Source organism: Drosophila subpulchrella, unplaced genomic scaffold (genome assembly GCF_014743375.2).
Source record: "Drosophila subpulchrella strain 33 F10 #4 breed RU33 unplaced genomic scaffold, RU_Dsub_v1.1 Primary Assembly Seq16, whole genome shotgun sequence".
Classification (NCBI taxonomy): domain Eukaryota; kingdom Metazoa; phylum Arthropoda; class Insecta; order Diptera; family Drosophilidae; genus Drosophila; species Drosophila subpulchrella.
The window spans coordinates 2,537,344-2,553,653 of record NW_023665498.1 but is presented as its reverse complement, the minus strand read 5'-3'; the positions used below and the strand labels follow the sequence as shown (position 1 = coordinate 2,553,653).

At 35.9% G+C, this 16,310-nt stretch overlaps 2 protein-coding genes and 1 long non-coding RNA gene across 3 annotated transcripts; all 3 read right to left on the bottom strand.

Annotated features, from left to right (window-relative positions):
* Nucleotides 1-1,751: 1,751 nt before the first annotated feature.
* On the bottom strand, nt 1,752-2,469 carry LOC119559034. Its single transcript, XR_005220611.1, has 3 exons — nt 2,314-2,469; nt 2,123-2,253; nt 1,752-2,068 (listed from the first exon to the last, which is right to left on the bottom strand). It is a non-coding gene; the product is annotated as an uncharacterized LOC119559034 (long non-coding RNA).
* A 5,527-nt stretch (nt 2,470-7,996) lies between these two features.
* On the bottom strand, nt 7,997-10,510 carry LOC119559033. Its single transcript, XM_037872162.1, has 2 exons — nt 10,423-10,510; nt 7,997-9,562 (listed from the first exon to the last, which is right to left on the bottom strand). Exons 1-2 carry the CDS (start codon nt 10,432-10,434, stop codon nt 8,066-8,068), a joined length of 1,509 nt encoding a protein of 502 aa, XP_037728090.1. The 5' UTR covers nt 10,435-10,510; the 3' UTR covers nt 7,997-8,065.
* A 1,293-nt stretch (nt 10,511-11,803) lies between these two features.
* On the bottom strand, nt 11,804-15,767 carry LOC119559039 (thyroid receptor-interacting protein 11-like). Its single transcript, XM_037872166.1, has 9 exons — nt 15,426-15,767; nt 15,058-15,147; nt 14,765-14,998; nt 14,643-14,708; nt 14,492-14,587; nt 13,898-14,215; nt 13,529-13,618; nt 13,236-13,469; nt 11,804-12,123 (listed from the first exon to the last, which is right to left on the bottom strand). Exons 1-9 carry the CDS (start codon nt 15,765-15,767, stop codon nt 11,905-11,907), a joined length of 1,689 nt encoding a protein of 562 aa, XP_037728094.1. The 3' UTR covers nt 11,804-11,904.
* Nucleotides 15,768-16,310: the final 543 nt, after the last annotated feature.

Genomic DNA, 16,310 nt, shown 5'->3' with positions numbered 1-16,310 from the left:
TAGATGATTACAATTTTGCCCAAAAGGTTTGAAAAACTTTCAATTGTAATACTATAAAAGATTATATAAAACTTTATTTAGAAAGTGATGTTTTAATTTTGACCGATGTTTTCGAAAATTTTAGAAAAATTTGTCAGAAAATTTATAAGGTAGACCCTATTAACTATGTTACCGTCAATATCTTGGGATGCTATGCTCAAGTATACTAATGTAAATTTAGAACTTATTAGCGACGGAGACATGTACAATTTTTTAAAAAGAGCGATAAGGGGTGGGTTAACTCAATGTACCCAAAGAATTTATATAGCTAATAATAAATATATAACTAACTTTGATTCAAGTAAACCAAATAACTATCTGAGCTATATTGATGCAAATAATTTATATGGTTGGGCAATGAGTCAACCCTTACCGCTTTCAGGATTTAAAATTTTAAGTAATGATCAATTAGAATCGTTCGATTATAAAAATATTTCTGTGGAGGGAAATGTTGGATATATATTAGAAGTTGATTTAGAATATCCTACTGATCGGCATGACTCACATTAACTTGTTATTGTTGCGTTTTATTACTTTAGCAGGTCATTTACAGATATCCATGAGTTGTGGCTGGAATCGAAACCGCTCCATTTTACAAGCACTTGATTATTTTTCCTTTTTAGTATTTTCTCTACTAGGAAAGCATTTTTGTCTTTCACTTTTTGAAGTTCCTCTTCACAAAATGAACCATTAATAGGGGTACCCATGTTGACTTGACTTTTAAAACTTTAAAAACTTCTGTGGTCCAATTTAGTTCGTATCCCTTCATAAATACTCCCTTGTATTTACTTATTCTAACCAAATCACCTACTAAAATTTATGTTTTGGAAATATTTTTGGTATATTATATACTGATTTTAAAATAAACTCTTCATTTTTCGTGCAGACATCCATAGGCTTCATTTTAATTGTTCGGTGATAAGAATTATTGTATTAATTTACGAGATAATTGATGTTATGAATCCACTTATATTTACCCTGCATACTAAACATTTTCCACATACGATTTTTTAATGTTCGATTAAAGCGTTCACATATAGAAGCCTTGAGATGCGTATAAGTACACAGAGAAAAAAAAATACCAAAACTGGTCATCAATCGGGTATTTTTTCATATCAATTTTGATCCCTTATGTTGCCATATCATATTCATATTTTCGAACATATAACATTGATATTTTCGAACATGTCAATTTGGTATTTTTCATACCAGATTGATATGAGCACATATCAAAGTTGTGACCAAATTGTGGTATTTTTTAATATCCAACTGATATGCTTTCATATCAAACTGATATGCTTTCACATCAAACTGATATGCTTTCATATCAAACTGATATTTTTTTTGTATCAATTTGACATTTTTTTTATTTTAACATGTTATGTTTTTCCATATCAAATTTATACTTTTTCTTAAGAAACTGATATTTTATCATATAAATTTGAACTTTTAATCATTTTAACACGTTATGTTTTTCTATATTAAACTGGTATTCTTTCATATCAAACTGATATTTTGTCAAATCAATTCGACATTTAACTCATACCCAGCTTTATATTAAAATCATTTTATTGAGAGAAACAAATTTGTAGTTTTATTTAAAATTTATTTTCATTCAAAGTCTTATGTTACATATAAAAAATAATTGTAACTTAAAATTACTTATCATAATTAAATAAACTAAAATATTTTTCTTCTTATCATTTTAAGACCAGTTGGTGTGTAATATACATGAATTGGTGGGCCTTCAAATTCGTTTATATTTATTATCTTAATATTATTTATAAGTGAGCCAATTTCATAGGATTGGTAATGCTAATTAAAGCTGCTCACAAAAAATTCCTTTGCTGTGAAATAAATTTCATGTTTTCGAACAATTTTGTAGAGCTCTAAACTGATGAAACATTTTTAGTTAAAAAGTATTCTTTTTTGTACGTGGTACCTTTAAAATTCAACTCCTTTATGAATTTAACCTTAAATTTAATATTAGTTTTGGCACAGTCGTATCCAATGCGCAGACATCAATGTGCTAAAATTTGAAATTATTACAACCTATTATGAAAAAATTAAAAATTAAACTTACTTGTGCTCGACTCCATTTTTGGAGCTTCTCGCGGAACTCGGATTTCAGACCAAGATGTTCTCTCTTGGAAAATATTATATCAAGATCTAAAGCACTAATGTACTGCAGCCTTTCGTAGTTGTATCCACACTCTAGGAATATATTGCAAAAATAAGTCTCAACTAATAATGGCTATGTTGATTTATAAAAACCTAAAAGCAGGTCAAGCACAACCAAATCGGCCTCGTGGTCCGTAAGGAATTAAAGCAAAAGTGGATCCTCCATTGTACTTCGACAAACTAATGCACAAATAAAGTCATTTAGTTAAAATTATACATACTTACCAAGTAATTACATTTATAAACACCTTAAACTTTTCGTTTGTCACGTTTTACACTAAAATTGACGCAGTAAATAAAAGTGGGACCACCGCATACAAAGCGTAATTATACCGTTGTACACAGAATATACACAAAAAGGACGAATTTACAGTCATACTATTTTTTCGAAGACTTTTCGATGTTACGTTTGATATAAAATCTTATCAACTTGCTAAGTATTCATATCATTATGATACGGATTCATATTAACATTTGAAGTTGATATGATTTCGTATCATATTGATATGAATTCGAATCTTTTTGATATGAAAAAATTGATATGTGAAAATTGAGGAGACAATATCAAACGGGTATTGTTCCGTTTTTTTCTCTGTGTATGATAATGATTTATATCAAATTTATCCATTAATTTCCTAAAAGTTGAATTAAAAAATTATTTCCCTTGATCTGACTGAATATTCTTGGGTGTACTTTTACTCTTTTTAAAAACAGATTTCATTGCCTCTGCTACATCCAGGGAAGACTTTGTCTTAACTGCCTCGGCGTATGCATACTTTGAGAACGTGTCAATAACGGTCAGTAAATATCTAAAACCCTTATTTTCTTTCCAAAACGGTATCATTTCAACTAAATCAATTTGCCATGTGTCATTTATCCCTTTTTGAACGAACTTTCGCCGTATAAAGTTTTTTCGCGCTGCCTTATGAATTTTATCGACACTTTGTTGTTTGCTCATCTTAAGGTGTTGATTTATTAGTGTTATTTTTTATTTGATGACGATGGTTGCTTAGTCAATAATGCTTGCTTATATACAAGAACATCTCTTATTATTTCTGAACGCATCTTTTTGGAAATTTCAAAACATAATCGGGTTAAATCTATTTGCACATCTTTATCATAGCTACCTTCTAAATCAGATAGTTGAATATCGAATTTTTGTAAAGATACACACTTAGGAATAATATGATTATTGTAAAGATATATTACTTGCTGTCGTAATAGCGAGTTCCAACATAAAAATGTAGTAAAAAATATGCCTAATCTTAGTAATGATCTCCAGGACTCTGAATCAAACTCAATTTTGTTACCATACTGATTAATCACAAATACGTACTGATTATCTGATTTCCTAAATCTAAAGTTACATTTTATGGAATGCAAGCACGGATGATCAATAATTGTATCAGGCATCAAGAAGTCATACTGGTCCAGTTTCAACTAAATAAATTCCTAATACGTAAGCAGTTGCATCCATTCGTCTTTGTCAAATCCAATGAAATTATTTTTACTTTGCTGCATCCAAGCCATTGGCAAAATTTTTCGAGTAGTTGACAGACCACATTTCAATTTTAAGTTATGAACAACATAATACTCGAATCCAAAAATGACTTCGTGATCCTGTTTCTTTCGAGAAGTTTTATTTCTTTTAGTTACACACATGTCCATCAGGTAAGACTACTTTAAATAAACTGTAAATATGTTCTAGTCTTACCGGTATATAAAGGAGAAAGCCCTAGCAGGCACACCCTCAGTTGATTAAAAAATCTCAACCAATGATGAACACAGTCGATCGTAATTCAAGCATTATAGTAGATTTTCAATATGTACTTGGTAACAACAAACAAGTTTTCGTTAAAGAGCTGGAGTTTATGCCTGCTGGAACTGTTATACCTAATTTTTTCCATTTCAAACCGCCATATAACATAAAAGAATTGGATAATGCAGCTCTTAAGCAGCAGCACCTTAACCATTGGTCAGTTGGAGATATTCCATACACAAGTCTTGAAGAAATACTAACACCACTCAATAAGTATCACACAGTTCTTGTTCGTGGTGAAATTAAAAAGAATTTTTTAATCAAGTATTTATCAACAAACATTATCGATATAGATATTGGAAGAAGTTTAACTCAACTACCCAATTTTTTTACAAATTGAATACATAAGAAAAAACATCCACTTCGATGCTCATTAAATAATTAATTTAAGCTGTTTTTATTCTTAGAAAACACCAATTATGAAATAAATAGCAATGGTCACACATGTGTTTAAAATTTAGTAAAAAGAAATTCATGGTCCTATCAGGTTGTCTCTTATTATGGATTCTTTTAAGAGATTTTTTGGAAATGATCCCCGTAAAAATGGATACACGCAACTTATTTATGGTAATTATTGCGGATCTGATACTCATTTCGAGAAGAACTGCTCCAAGAAACGCGATCAAGAGAGTAATAATAAAACCAAGTATAACTTTAAAACATTATATAAGCAATTAGTAATAATATAATATATTAAAATTCATTCCGAAGAAAATAAATTTTTTAATAAAAAAATGTTTACACAATTTGTACATCCTTTTACAATGCTTATTTGTGGACCCTCACGATCGGGAAAAACAACCTTTTTAGAAAATCGAATCACCAAAAAGAATGATCTTTTTATATTTCAATAGATCGAATTATTTGGTTTTATGCAGAGGAGAGTGCCAAGCCCAATTTCGAAAAAATTGAATATTTTAAAGAAGTCCCTGAAACAGTTGAAAATGAAACGAATGAACCAATTCTTTTAATATTGGATGACTTGATGATGGGAGCCTTTAATAAAAATGTGTGTGAGCTGTTTACAAAAGGATCACACCATAGGAATTTATTAGTAATAGTGGTAACTCAGAACATATTTCATAAATCTTCGCACACCAGAGATATTTCACTTAATACCAAATACATTGTTGCTTTCAAAAATCCTCGTGATAAGCTTAAATTTCAATGTTTGGCAAGACAAATATACCCAGAAAACCCAACGGAGCTCTTTAGAATATATAAAGAAGTATCGGAACAACCTCACGGATATTTACTTATTGATCTCACTCAGGGCATTAACGTTCTCTTAAGATTTAGATCTGACATTTTTATTTCAGAATATTCTGTGTGCTATTCAAATGAAAATGGTTTACAAAAAGAACCTAAATCGCTTGAAAGCGAACAAACATTTATTGTATGTGCTCAAAAAGGCCGACAATAGACTACGTAAGGCAATTATAAGTAATAGTAATAGTGACCTGGTAAAAACAATAGTAGAGATTGTATTGAACACATTACAGGGAAACCAGTTACTAAATCCCATCTTAATGCTCTAAAAAAGTATAAAAATGCATTGCGCTACCTTTCGTGCCCAAAGCGTACATTAAACTCTAAGAGAAAAGTCCTTATTTAAAAAGGGGGATTTCTACCGATTCTATAAACTTCATTGCTTTCTGGAATTTTTGGAAAACTTTTAAAAAATGATTAAGAATAAACATAATTTAAGCAAAGTAATTTTAATGCATCCTAACAGCTATCAGAAATTGTTAAACAATGATAGAGGACAAAGCTTATAATGGAATCCAAACTTCGAATGGATCAACTCTTTTTCCTCTAAATCCTCCAAAGTAGCTTTTAGGAACTCCATCCTTTGTAGGTGTTGCTCGAAAAGCATGCCTTCAAATTGCATCAAGAATAGTTCAATCTGTTGAGCGTACATTTTTAAGGAAAACTATTTCTTTTTCAGACTGATTTAAGACTGTTGTTGGATTAAAAAACTCAGCTCTTTATATTGAAGAATTTTATTTACTTTACTTATTTACTGATAAAAATTCAATTGCCGTCGGCGGTATATGCCCGAAGACCCGAGCTCTAAGTCCAAGCAGAACCCAACAACCGATTCCCAATCCGAAGTCCCAGTCCCAGTCCCAGTCCCATGTGAGCGATATCGAACTTGTAAATTGATCACTTAACATAGTTTTTAAGATTTTAAAGGATGCTGAGTTGTTGATATTTAAAGAATTAAAGAAAGCTCTATAAGACAATTGGAATTTTAGATTTATTAAATTACTATAAAGTTTTGGGATGTATTGGTATTTGACTTTTTGTGCTGCTTTTGCGTGAAAAGTGTAAATATTTAAAAGACTTACTTTTAAGTTATTTTTGCTATTAGCATCTAAACAACTTGGTAAAGGGCATATCCGTGCCTTGTAGGTGGCAGTTCACTTTGTGACTAATATGAATTCTGTTGAAGCCTTAGTTGCCTGCAACTCAAAGGAATAAGTACTTTTAATGAGTCACAGCATGCAAAAGAGGATTATCACTGGCATGTAACTATATTAGTCTAAAGTCGGATTGAACCTCTTACTTGTCCTCCACCACATTTGTTGTAGTCTAGTGATAAAAATAGATAAGATATTTTCCCTTTTTAAAGTATTAATTTTTTTAAGACCCACTTACCTGATACATATCTTGTTTTAAATACAAAGTTGATAGCTAAGTGTTGTATATTAATATGTTCTATATGTTTTTAAAATAATTATCAGATTTTATATTAGATGTAAATAGATCCATTGGACTTATTTATTTATTATCAATTATCTTTATTATATATAATATAATACAGAGTTCTACGATCACACAAGTGTATGCAAATCTAAACATTTTTTAAATTTGAAAATAGTAATGTTATTAAAAGCACCACATAAAAAAGCCCTGCTTGCACATAAAAGCACCCCACCACCTAATACCATAGGGAATTCCCAGGGCTCGTCATCTCTAGCAAGGCAAACATGCGCAAAACTGAACGAATTACTTTCATTCCAAAAAACGAACAAATCGATTTGTTCATACCAAAATCGAACCCAAATGAAATTCAATACATGTCGTTGGCCAAGATGATAGGATTGGTATTTACAGCGGCCTTCCAAAAGGAGTCGGAACTGTCAGACTGATGGGATTTTTGGAGGTACAGATGTTCGGAGGGAAAGCTGCTCAGAACAGAGGCCCTCTTTGGTACCGTCATTCGAGTCCTTTCGACATCTTTTGCACAGTAAAGATAGATTACCATCTATATCGAAAGATGTGTGGCACCGAGGGAAGACGAAGTGCGAGTACGAAAAACGAACTCGAAACGCTGGAGCGGCGCATGACAGAAAGCTAAGGGCACATCGTCATCATTGTCTTCAGAACGTCCAGAGTCTCAGCTCAAGGGCCATCATCATCATAATCATCGTCTGCCTGCAGCCTCCAAAGCGCAAGAGGCTTATGCCGAACCGACAGCCAAAAAAAAAAAAATTTGTATTTCTTACTTATTTGTTTAACTATGAGACTCGCAGTAAATTAAATTTCTTAATATAAAGGAATTCATATGTATTTGATTTGAAAATATGGTCAACATTCAGACTAAATTAACATGATTAATTTAAAGGAATAACATAATATTTAAGCGACCTTTTTTACTGTGTTGTATGAAGACAAACCTTCCAAACTTTATATCATAGCTTAACAGCTTTAAGTTTTACATGAAGTTTTTTTACAAGAAGTGGAATAGGAAATTTGTATTTCTTACTTATTTTTTTACCTATGAGACTCGCAGTAAATTAAATTTCTGAATATAAAGAAACTCATTTGTATTTGATTTGAAAATATGGTCAACATTCAGAGTAAATCAACATGTTTAATTTAAAGGAATAACATAATATTTAAACGTCCTTTTTTACTGTGTTGTACAAAGACAAACCTTCCAAACTTTATATCAAAGCTTAACATATTTAAATACTTTTCAAGTTTTAGGACTTAAGGCACAAGTATTTGGTTGGGTTCCTATTCTATGGATTTGTTTTGTTCCCCATTCTTCTTCGCCCCAATCTCGAAGATCTTCTCCAGCTGGGTGAGCAGGCCGATGGCTCGGTAGTTCTCCTCCATCAGGGCGAACTCCTCCAGGGGCTTGAGGAGACGCAGTGCATCCTTGTAGCTCTCCACGCAACGTGGCAGATGGGCCTCGTTGCTGGTCTCTGAATAATGACCGGGACTGTTAGCCGGTGGCAGTACCGTCTCCCCAGAAAATGTCTCACTGAGCGATTGAATCTTTTGAATTTTCAGCCCACAGGGCGCGGACTCTTCATCCTCCTCCAACTTTCGTTTGGTGGCCCTCTCCGGGGAGTCGGCATTTCTATCAACGTCCTCATTATCCTCATCGTCATTAATTTCTATGAGTTCAGGTGGCACGTCGATGGCCGCACAATCGTCATCATCTTCTGGCTCCGACTCTTCGGTCTTTGGTTCCGCGCGTGGAAAGTGGACAAAGCCAGCTCTCAGCTGCTCCTGTGTCTTCTTGTGGGCCAGGGTTATCTTGTGTTCATTCCGGCTGCAGTAACTCACTATTTCGCGCAGGTCCAAGGAGAGCGGAACTCGGCGATTGGTCACCGGAACACCCACCGAGAAGGTAAAGTTATAGCGACTCTTGAAGTGCTTGAACCACACCTTGTCGGGGAAGAAACTCTCCATCTTCAGGATGTCCCTCAGACTAATGGCCACCGATCGCAGGTTGTCGATGTCGAGTTTTCCCTTGTTGTGCAGCTGGGATCGCTGGATGTATTCGTACATGCACTTCTCCAGGAACGCAGTCTTCCGCTTGCGTCGCAGCTGCACTTCATCCGAAGTGGCCTGGTTCTGGGTGGAAGTGGTGACCAAGGTCTTGGTGCGGTACAAAGGTCGGTCGACGAACCTCTGGACGTCAAGGCTCGTCGTGGCCGAGGAGGATTCCGGCGATCTGGGCGCCAGACTACAGGCCATTGAGGTGTGTCGCCCACAGTAGGACATAATGTCCCTCAAGTCCATCGATCGCGGCGGTCGGCGGGTTATGGTGATCTGGCGATTCGACAGGGTTATGTTGTAGGCCGCCTTGAAGTGATTGATCCACCGCTTGTTCGGCACAAAGCCGTCGAGTCGCATGAGGTCCCGGAACTCGATCGCCCGATTGCGGATCATCTCTTCGTTGATATCGCTGTGCAAATAGAACTGGGTCCTCTGGATATATTCGTATAGGCAGTGGCCCAGAAAGTTCAGTTTGCGCCGGCGCAGCTCGGCATCCTTACTGGCCGGCTGACTCAGGCGATTGGTGGCCTCGTGGAACTCCAGGATCGCCTCCCGGTTGGACATAATGCTCTTGATCTGCTCCCAGCTGCAGTTGAAGTTCCGCGCAATCTTGCTGTACATCGGCACTATGTCATACTGCCGGATGGCGGCCACCCGCTCCTCCAGAGTCAACACGTTCCGGATGCGCTGCGCTCCATTGGAATGTTCGTGTCCATCGTCATTCTGAAATTGGATTATGGTTTACTTAATGGGGCTCTTGGAAAGGAAAAGGCAAGGAACTGAGAACAGCAATCCGATATTAACAAAAAACAAAGCTCTGGCTGATTGAATTGCATATTTGGAAGGTTTAAAATAAGTCAATTAATAATAAAATCTATTATACTTATTATTTGACTGTGGTTAAATATATTACTTATATATTTTGATGCAGTGCAGGCTTACTTTCAAATTATTAAACCACCTTTTCATTAAAATCCTCATATTCGAATTTGTATTTTTTTTTGCACATAACCGCCAAGTGCTTACAAAACTTAAAATTTTATGAATTTTTTTTCCTCTACTGATTCAATACTGCTATTCTCCCTTGTTTTCAGTTTTAAAAAAATTAAACAACTCCTATCGAGATACAAAACTAGTGACGATCGCACCTTTCAAGGTTCTATCTTAAAAACTTTTGTGACGAAAAATGATTGTACGATCGATTAAGTACGAGTACATGTTCTGAAATGTTCTCCTTATTACAAAGACCTTGAAAAGTAAATACATTTAAGGATAGTTTATATTCTACTGATTCAATACTGCAATTCTTCCTTGATTTAAGTTTAAGAAAAAATAAAACAACTCCTAACGAGGTAAAAAACTAGTGACGATCGCACCTTGAAAGGTTCTATCTAAAAACATTTGCGACGAAAAATGATTGTACGATCGATTAAGTACGAGTACATATGCTAAAATGTTCTCCTTATTACAAAGGCCGTGAAAAGTACTCGTATATATATATATTTAAGAAATATTTTCCTAATCTCGTTCTTTTTGTGAGTTTCAAATTGCTAAAATAGAAGTATTTCCTCTCAGTTGCTCACGTCAGAGTACATTTCCTCTCCCACACATACAGGTTTCTGCGATGTGGTACGCTCTTCTCCACTCTCTTTTAGCTTGCCCTCCGATGAAATAACAAAGTCTGCGCATGATGAAAGTTATACTGGATTGTTATACTATCAACGAGTACATCAAATTCATTGTACATACCTCTTAGTGATTTTTTAAACCATAAAAATTGGTTTTTTTTTTAAATATGCAGCAGTTTTTTTTTTCTGCAGCAGCACGTTTTCAGAGTTTCCAGAGCGATTGCAAATCGAAGAATGAAAAACATATGTATGCACATGCGAGGCGAAAAGTACGATCTGTACTCTCTGACGCTCTCAGAGAATGTAAAACCGGATCTTTGCGAGCGTTACGAGAAATTTCGCTCTTTCGTTTCTCTCGCGCTCAAAACCCACTGCTCCCCCGACGATCGAGCTAAATCTTTGTGGTTTGGTATGGTATGGCATGCCTGGGTTTTATTTTTAGTCATATCGAGAGTAAATAATCTTTCGTCAAAGCAGCTATAACTGGTTTTACATGCCAAAATAAACCCATCACATTATCAGTTAATCTAAACGACAACTGGCTTGCAGTTTAAAATCTATTCCCATTTATTCTACGGGTCAACTGATACATTGAGTATTTTTTACCACTCTTATTCTATATGAACTGTGATATAGTAAACGACCTTTAAAGTAAAATATTAAAATAAGTAAATCTGAGTAAAATGCCATCTTGGTTGGAAATATCGACGGCTCTTATGTATATATTAGGTGAAAGGTTTTTTATCTGGTCCAATACATAGTAGTTTACAACTCCGAGTTCAATAAAAAATAAAACAAATGCCCAAAATATCGAAATTTGTAAGTTGCTAGAATTTTGATCATGCAAGTAAGTATGCTCGATCTCGGTTATATACTTAACCTTCTCTCTCAATTGCTTAGAACTGTTTTCATCTCGTCAGCTTTTCGTTCAGATATATGTATCTGGGTTTAATATTTCGATAGTTCCATGGTAATAGTGTAAGAATTGTGCAACTTCATGAATAGACTGTTTTCACGAAAGAAAATTTATATTTTTTTGTTAAGTCCTCTTTTTAATTTGTCTTGACCATAATAGTCTTTTAGGCCTTCCATTTTGCATTCGCTAAGAATCGAAAATGTGAACAATATTATTAGCCCTAAGTTTAAAAACATAATGTACTTACCAAGTGTTCGTAGCTCAAGAAAAATTATAAAAACAAATGTTATTATTTCAAAGATAAGACGGTGGCGAAGAAATGTAAATTGCAGAAATAAGTGTGGCCAAAAACACACTGGACAAAACGAGATAATTGCTAAGCCCATATCAGCATTGTTGTTGATATTTTTCGCATTTACATTTAAAAAATTGTTTAAAATTAGTTTAATAACTTTATTTCGTTATGGTACATGAGACCTCGGCAGTAATCTAAAGTTATTTTTAACGGCTTAAAAATTAAATCAAAGATCGAAATCTTCCTTCTTGGGATGGTGGATAATGGATTTTTCGACTTCCGTGAGTAGGCCAATGGCCCGAAAGTTATCATTTAACATGGCGTACACTTGTAAAATTTTCAGGTGTGCCAGAGCCATATTTTTACTGTCTATGGATTTAAGAGTATCTTGTATGGATGTGATTATTTTGGGGTCGATAGAGTCTTTGCTTGTAACCTGGTCCTCCTGTTAATGGTAAATCAATTTATAAACTATTTACTCTAACAGTTTTTGATCAGTTTACTCACCTCAACTGCTTCCGACTTAACAGCTACGATAACGGGAAATAATTGAGAAGGCTGCAAAAAATTATTTTATAAATTAAAATACTTCTGCTTTGTGGAAAAATTCACCTTATTAACTATGTCATTCGATATAGTTTCCCGAGTAACATGCGATGTTTGAAGGCGTTTTCCGGTTTGAATTTGTTCTTTGGGTTGCCTTAGCAGTTGCTTAACTCGGGTCAGTACTTGAGGAGGCTAAAAATTTGATAAGTTAAAACAGTTTTAATTTATAAGTAAAACTCACTTTATTAAGTTTGGTATTTGAAATAGGTTGAGGTGGACCTTGCGCTGTTTGGGATCGTTTTCTGCTTGGATTTTGTCCCTCAATTTGCCCAGGCTGTTGTTGAATTCGACTAAGACGAGTCTAAATAAAAGAATTTCTGGAATCAAAACAGTTTCTAAATTTTAAAGGAGAAACTCACCCCATTAGCTTTACCATTCGAGATAGTTTCACGTTGAGCTTGTGCTGTTCGAAAACGTTTTGCGCTTGGAGATTCCTCAGGTAGGCTATAAGAAATATAGACTAAAAACCATTTATAAGTCAAAATTCAAACTCACCTTATTCACTTTGGCCTTCGATATAGTTACTGACCATTGACAAGGCGTTTGCAATCGGTTTCCACTTGATTTTGGTTTGCAGGTTGCCCAGGTGATTGTTCATTTAGGCTTTGTAGATGAGTTGGCTGTAGAAATGAATTTCAGAGCTCGAAGATAGTTTTTACAACTAAGCGTAAAACTCACCTTATTAACTGGCACTGCTCGAAGTCGTTTTCCGTTTATATTAAGTTCTCCAGGTTTCCCAGGCAATTGTTCTACTGGTTTGAGTAGCTGCGGGGGCTGTAGAAACAGATTAACAACAGTTTTAATTAAATGTCATTCTCACCTGGCTCACTTTGGAATTTGAGATAGTTTCATTTTTCAAAGACCTCATTTCCTCGATCTCTTTTAATTCAACGGGCTAAAAAATTATTTGGATGCATTCAATTTGTCGGAAATGTATTTGTTAGAACGAACCTCTATTTCTATTTTTATCGTAGATTCCGTTGAGCTAGAATCCATGCACATTCGAACTTCTAAATCATTCGACTCCGACTTTTTAGTTACTGTTTCTTTGGCCTTGCCCTTATCATCAGCCCATTTTTTACATACTCTACAAAGCCTGGGTTGTCCTTGTTTTTTCATCTTGCTGAGGAATGCACATCTCTTGCAGCCAATTTCATTGCTGCTATTCTTGACACCCTTGGCTTTCTAAAATAGGTTTTAGATTTATTAGAGTTGAGCGAATACTTGGAATATTCTCTACTTACAGATGCTTCCAAAACCAGGGCCTCCTGCAACTTTTGGTGTTCTGTTTTCGGTTTTTCCAGTAATCTAGACTGTTGTTGTGGTTTCTGAAACTATAAAGAGAACTGTTAGCAAATAAACGTGCGTATAAAAAACCCGATCCATTAACATTACATACTAAAATATCAAATTCTATTTGTATGATCATGTAATTATGATACTAATCATTATTATTTTTGCAAAATCTAATTATAGATGCCGCTTGGAGTTGGTGTTTTTTTTTAGTTCTTTGAGCTTTCCGTATAGATGATGTGAAAAACATTAGGATGATCAAATGAATACATTTATATTTTTGAATAGGTACCCCCTATCATGATACCAAGACGACTTACACTCGTTGTGTGAAAGGAGTTGGTGACGTCGACCTGGCGGACTTTGGCATCGGACTCCTTTACGATTTTACTTCTTAGGTTAACCAGACGGTTGTTCACATCGGTGAGTAGGTCCTCCATTTGCTCGAGGTGCTTGGTAACCTTGAAAATCTCGGCATCCTGCAGGTGGACCAACTTGAGACGGTACTTGGTGATGAGTGCCTTGGTCCGGATCTGTTCCTTGGCGAAGGACATGGTTTTCTCCTTGAAAGACATGCGCCTGGCCTGATTTGTCTCCCTTTGCAGACGAACACGCAAATATTTGAGCCTGTTGTTGGTCTATCTGTTTGCAGCTGCGGCAGAAGTCGTGGTTACTGAGTCCCAGCCTGAGCGCATGAGTCCCTATAAGACAGTGGCCCGTGAGGGCATTTAGGAGAGTGGAGATGTCCTCCCTGCTGCATTGTAGGAGAGTATTTGTTCTTTTCGAGTTGTAGCTTGGCCATGTGAGTCTAGAACAGTGGCATGTTGAGATTGAGTTCCAACGGTTGTTGGAAAGTGTGTACAGTCTCTGTTCAGAGCTCGAAGATAGTTTTTACAATTAAGCGTAAAACTCACCTTATTAACTGGCACTGCTCGAAGTCGTTTTCCGTTTATATTTAGTTCTCCAGGTTTCCCAGGCAATTGTTCTACTGGTTTGAGTAGCTGCGGGGGCTGTAGAAACAGATTAACAACCGTTTTAATTAAACGTCATTCTCATCTTGCTCACTTTGGAATTTGAGATAGTTTTATTTTCCAAAGACCTCATTTCCTCGATCTCTTTTAATTCAACGGGCTAAAGAATTATTTGGATGCATTCAATTTGTCGGAAATGTATTTGTTAGAACGAACCTCTATTTCTATTTTTATCGTAGATTCCGTTGAGCTAGAATCCATGCACACTCGAACTTCTAAATCATTCGACTCCGACTTTTTAGTTACTGTTTCTTTGGCCTTGCCCTTATCATCAGCCCATTTTTTACATACTCTACAAAGCCTGGGTTGTTCTTGTTTTTTCATCTTGCTGAGGAATGCACATCTCTTGCAGCCAATTTCATTGCTGCTATTCTTGACACCCTTGGCTTTCTAAAATAGGTTTTAGATTTATTAGAGTTGAGCGAATACTTGGAATATTCTCTACTTACAGATGCTTCCAAAACCAGGGCCTCCTGCAACTTTTGGTGTTCTGTTTTCGGTTTTTCCAGTAATCTAGACTGTTGTTGTGGTTTCTGAAACTATAAAGAGAACTGTTAGCAAATAAACGTGCGTATAAAAAACCCGATCCATTAACATCACATACTAAAATATCAAATTCTATTTGTATGATCATGTAATTATGATACTAATCATTATTATTTTTGCAAAATCTAATTATAGATGCCGCTTGGAGTTGGTGTTTTTTTTAGTTCTTTGAGCTTTCCGTATAGATGATGTGAAAAACATTAGGATGATAAAATGAATACATTTACATTTTTGAATAGGTACCCCCTTTCATGATACCAAGACGACTTACACTCGTTGGCTTATGAAGTAGTTGATCGCTCCTGACGATTCTGGCCTTCTTCAGCTGGTCCAGACGATCCTGCCACCGCTCGCAGAGTACCTTGGTTTTGTGCTGTTCCCGCACCAGGTGAAAGGAGTTGGTGACGTCGACCTGGCGGACTTTGGCATCGGACTCCTTTACGATTTTACTTCTTAGGTTAACCAGACGGTTGTTCACATCGGTGAGTAGGTCCTCCATTTGCTCGAGGTGCTCGGTAACCTTGAAAATCTCGGCATCCTGCAGGTGGACCAACTTGAGACGGTACTTGGTGATGAGTGCCTTGGTCCGGATCTGTTCCTTGGCGAAGGACATGGTTTTCTCCTTGAAAGACATGCGCCTGGCCTGATTTGTCTCCCTTTGCAGACGAACACGCAAATATTCGAGCCTGTTGTTGGTGTCTTTGAGGTAGGTAGTGGTGTTCGATGCTCTCCTCTTCGTCTATCTGTTTGCAGCTGCGGCAGAAGTCGTGGTTACTGAGTCCCAGCCTGAGCGCATGAGTCCCTATAAGACAGTGGCCCGTGAGGGCATTTAGGAGAGTGGAGATGTCCTCCCTGCTACATTGTAGGAGAGTATTTGTTCTTTTCGAGTTGTAGTTTGGCCATGTGAGTCTAGAACAGTGGCATGTTGAGATTGAGTTCCAACGGTTGTTGGAAAGTGTGTACAGTCTCTGCCTGAGATGGAGCTTGCAGGTGATTCTCAGATGAGTGGCCATCTCGTTAAGAGATTTGCGGCATTCAGAGATTATTTTTGAGTTCGTTGTGTAGGAGTCGAGGGCCCTGAGGGCTGCTTGACTATCCGAGAAGATGAAAATATCTATGTCATGATGTACTGACGTGTCCAGGTGGGTCATGGCTT